Source organism: Colobus angolensis, unplaced genomic scaffold (genome assembly GCF_000951035.1).
Source record: "Colobus angolensis palliatus isolate OR3802 unplaced genomic scaffold, Cang.pa_1.0 Scaffold2, whole genome shotgun sequence".
Classification (NCBI taxonomy): Eukaryota; Metazoa; Chordata; class Mammalia; order Primates; family Cercopithecidae; genus Colobus; species Colobus angolensis.
Window position 1 is genome coordinate 25721692 of NW_012115154.1, and position 2998 is coordinate 25724689.

Below are 2998 nucleotides of genomic sequence, written 5' to 3' on the forward strand. Positions count from 1 at the left end.
TATCCTTAACCCCACACAGGAAATCTGCAGCCCACACAGCTGCCTCTGCATCGCCTTCCATGTGATCGTCCTGGGTTTAATGAAGTGAATTGTCCTATTTCTGGGGTAGGGGGTGATGGCGAATCTGATACTCAAATGTTATTTTGCCAAATCCGAATCTCTCTATGTGCTTAGGTTTACATGATGTCAGAACACGTGGTTCCCTTCCAGGCTCTAAGCAGTGCGTGCAGGTCGCCCAGATCTCCTCCTCTCCTGCGAGGGAAATCCTCGCAGCCCTCTCCGGGTCGCCCTGATCTCCTCCTCGGCCCTCTCTGGAGCCCCACAGGTCCAGGATGTGCCTGGAGGAGCCAGCGGGGGCCTGGCAAGGTTCATGTGCTCTTGGGGACCCTCACAGCTTGCTCAATGCCCAGATTGGTTGTTCCTGGTTCTAGTTATGTCACAGGTAAGTGTTCACGGGGGCGTCTGCTTTCATAATGTAGAAATCAATACTTTAGCATTAAAAACATATCTCAATGTTGGGGGTGCACCTGTAACTTTGCAAAGATGAGGTCAGGGGAGTGCCAGCCTCAAGTGGGCACTACCCATGGGGTGGACAGGTGTCTGCCCCCGGGGAGCCCCTGAATCTCTCTGCTTGGGGTGACAGGTGTGGCTGACGGGGGCCGTCCATGGTGCCCAGGGCAGTGTTGATGGAGATGCAGTGAGGTGCTGTGATTGTCTCACTTGCCCCGAAGCTGCATGATGTTCAGTTCTGACCCCGTGGCTTCTCCCAGTGATAAATTGTCTTAAAGACAAATGCCAAATGTGCCTTGTGCGCCGGGCGGCCTCACCGAGTGCTGCCAGCTTCCCCGGCCCCTCTTGCACAGCAGATCCACCCTCCTGAAAGCGGCAGATGACAAGCACACTCTTCCTGCAAACTGCCTTGAACATACCGGCTACCGCATTGTTCACGCAACATTACTTGCAACTAAGAATGTGAATGGGTGCTTTAAGAAAAAGTATTTTTTTTAAGCAAGTGAAAATCGATGAACTGATTCTCCTCCACCTATAACTGGATTTTTCCACAAATCTCTCTTTATTATTGTTTGATTAAACAAAAATACACATTTTAACTGCTAAACTGCGCTGACTACGGGAGAGCTAAGGGCCCTATTACTATGCAGTTATAATAGAAGACACACAATTAAAGTCAGATCACGATTCCTGACGACATCCGTGGGGTGGGGGCTCCCCCCAGGCCCCGAGGCCGCCGCTCACTGGGGAAGGGCCTTGAGGATGGCGTTCACCTCTTCAGCCACGGCTGTCAGTGCGAACTCAAACTGCTCCTGCAGGGCGAGAGAGGAGAGAAGTGCCAATGAGATGGCGTCCTCCCCCCACTCCTGCCACAGCATCGGCTCCCTGCAAATGAGAGCTGTGTCCCCACTTCCCAACGCAGCATCAGCTCTGTGGCCGTTTCGCAGAAAGAAATTGTTTAGCAAAAAAGGCAAAAGGCTAAGATTTCCTTAGAAAGGAAAGTGTACCTTTTGGTGCATCCAACCATGGACACACGTTGGAACTTCTCTCGCACTAGAAAGCCTATCTTTCCCCCTGTGGGGAGAAGCTGCCCACAGAAGCAGCGAGAAGGAAACGGCTCCCATCCTTCTGACACTACGACGTCACGATTCCTCCTCATGGCCGCCCGCCTTGGTGGACAGAGTGAGGGGCAGGTGCAGACAACCAGACAGATGTGGCCATTAAAAGTCACAATGAGGGCCACGCTTGGGCGTTTCCTGTCCTCAGAAGTGTGGCGTTTCATCGCTTTCGAAATCCACCTGTTACTCAGACCAGACCCACTCCGTTCCACATGCCGAAAAACCTCCCTTGTCCACACCCCTCCTGGCTCAGGGCACGTGCACGTCCACAGCCACTCGGGCAGGCACACCTGAGGGGCACCCCTCCCTCCACGGACAGCCTGCCAAGAGCATCCAGTGGGTGTGAAGGACGGGTTCACAGTGCCAGGACTATTCGCTCCTCCAAAGACCAGGGCTTAGCGCCAGAGAGTGTATCTGCCTCCTCTCCCACAGGTGAGGCAGATAAATGCTCATTTCTGCTTGCTCTTCAGTTTCCACCTCAAAACACCGCTATGGAAAACTCGAAAGCAGGTCAGCAGCACTCCAGCTACAGCCAAGAATGTGTGGACGGTAACAACATGCAGGCTGTTACCCAGCTAACAACTCTGGGAAGGAAAGCCCTGTCGAGGGCTTCAGTACTTGACCATTTAAGGAACAGGGTAGCCCCAAACCAAAAATGATAATTTCCATTTTTGAATGTTTAGTGCAAAACAGAAACATGGAAAATAGCTTGAACCAAGACATCAGAAAGTCAAAATAATGTGATGCTCATTTTGAGACAAAAGACAGTTTCTCCTTTCATATTCCTCTGCCCTGATGCTGACGGAATGGTCTGCTGGGGACTCCACCGGCCTTTGGCAGTGTGGCCACGCGGCCTCTTAGGGGATGTGTTAGAATCTATTATTAAAGGAGTCAACTGAGTGTGGCGGCCACGTCAGGGTGGGAGCCGGGGAGATGCGTCTGCCTGCGCCCCGTCTCTCTCCCCTCTGCACTGCCAGAGGGCACCTTTCTGCTCCTCAAAATCATGTGGGAGCTGCCCCCGTGGGGGCACGGGCTCGGGTCAGGCTGTGCCGGGAAGGTCCGCAAACGTTCTGTCTAAATGCCGACTCCTGCCCCTCCCACAAGGAAGGTGCCGTTTAGGGGATCCAGGCTAAATACGCATCCACGGCCACCCAGGCCATGTGTTCCCCAGTGCTGCGCTGCCAGTGCACTGAGGCTTTGTGAGGGCTTGGAAATGCCGAAAATTAAGCGTGGCTTTTTGGGAAGCGAAATGTAAGTGTCATCTATCTATTTACATCTTCCGACACACTGGAAATCTAGCCTGAGAAATGATCTTTAAAGGGAAGAATAGAGAAACACCGTTGCACGCCGCCCGCAGCCCCGCCGCCCCG

General features: G+C 53.1%; 1 protein-coding gene across 1 annotated transcript in view; it reads right to left on the reverse strand.

Moving 5' to 3' along the window:
• Nucleotides 1-1049: 1049 nt before the first annotated feature.
• Nucleotides 1050-2998, reverse strand: part of PTPRN2 (protein tyrosine phosphatase, receptor type, N polypeptide 2) — a 789125-nt gene continuing 787176 nt past the window's right edge. Inside the window, exon 22 of the mRNA XM_011941545.1 lies at nt 1050-1322. Coding sequence (XP_011796935.1) covers nt 1251-1322 — 72 coding nt within the window. The 3' untranslated portion in view covers nt 1050-1250. The remainder of the gene's footprint in view (nt 1323-2998) is intronic.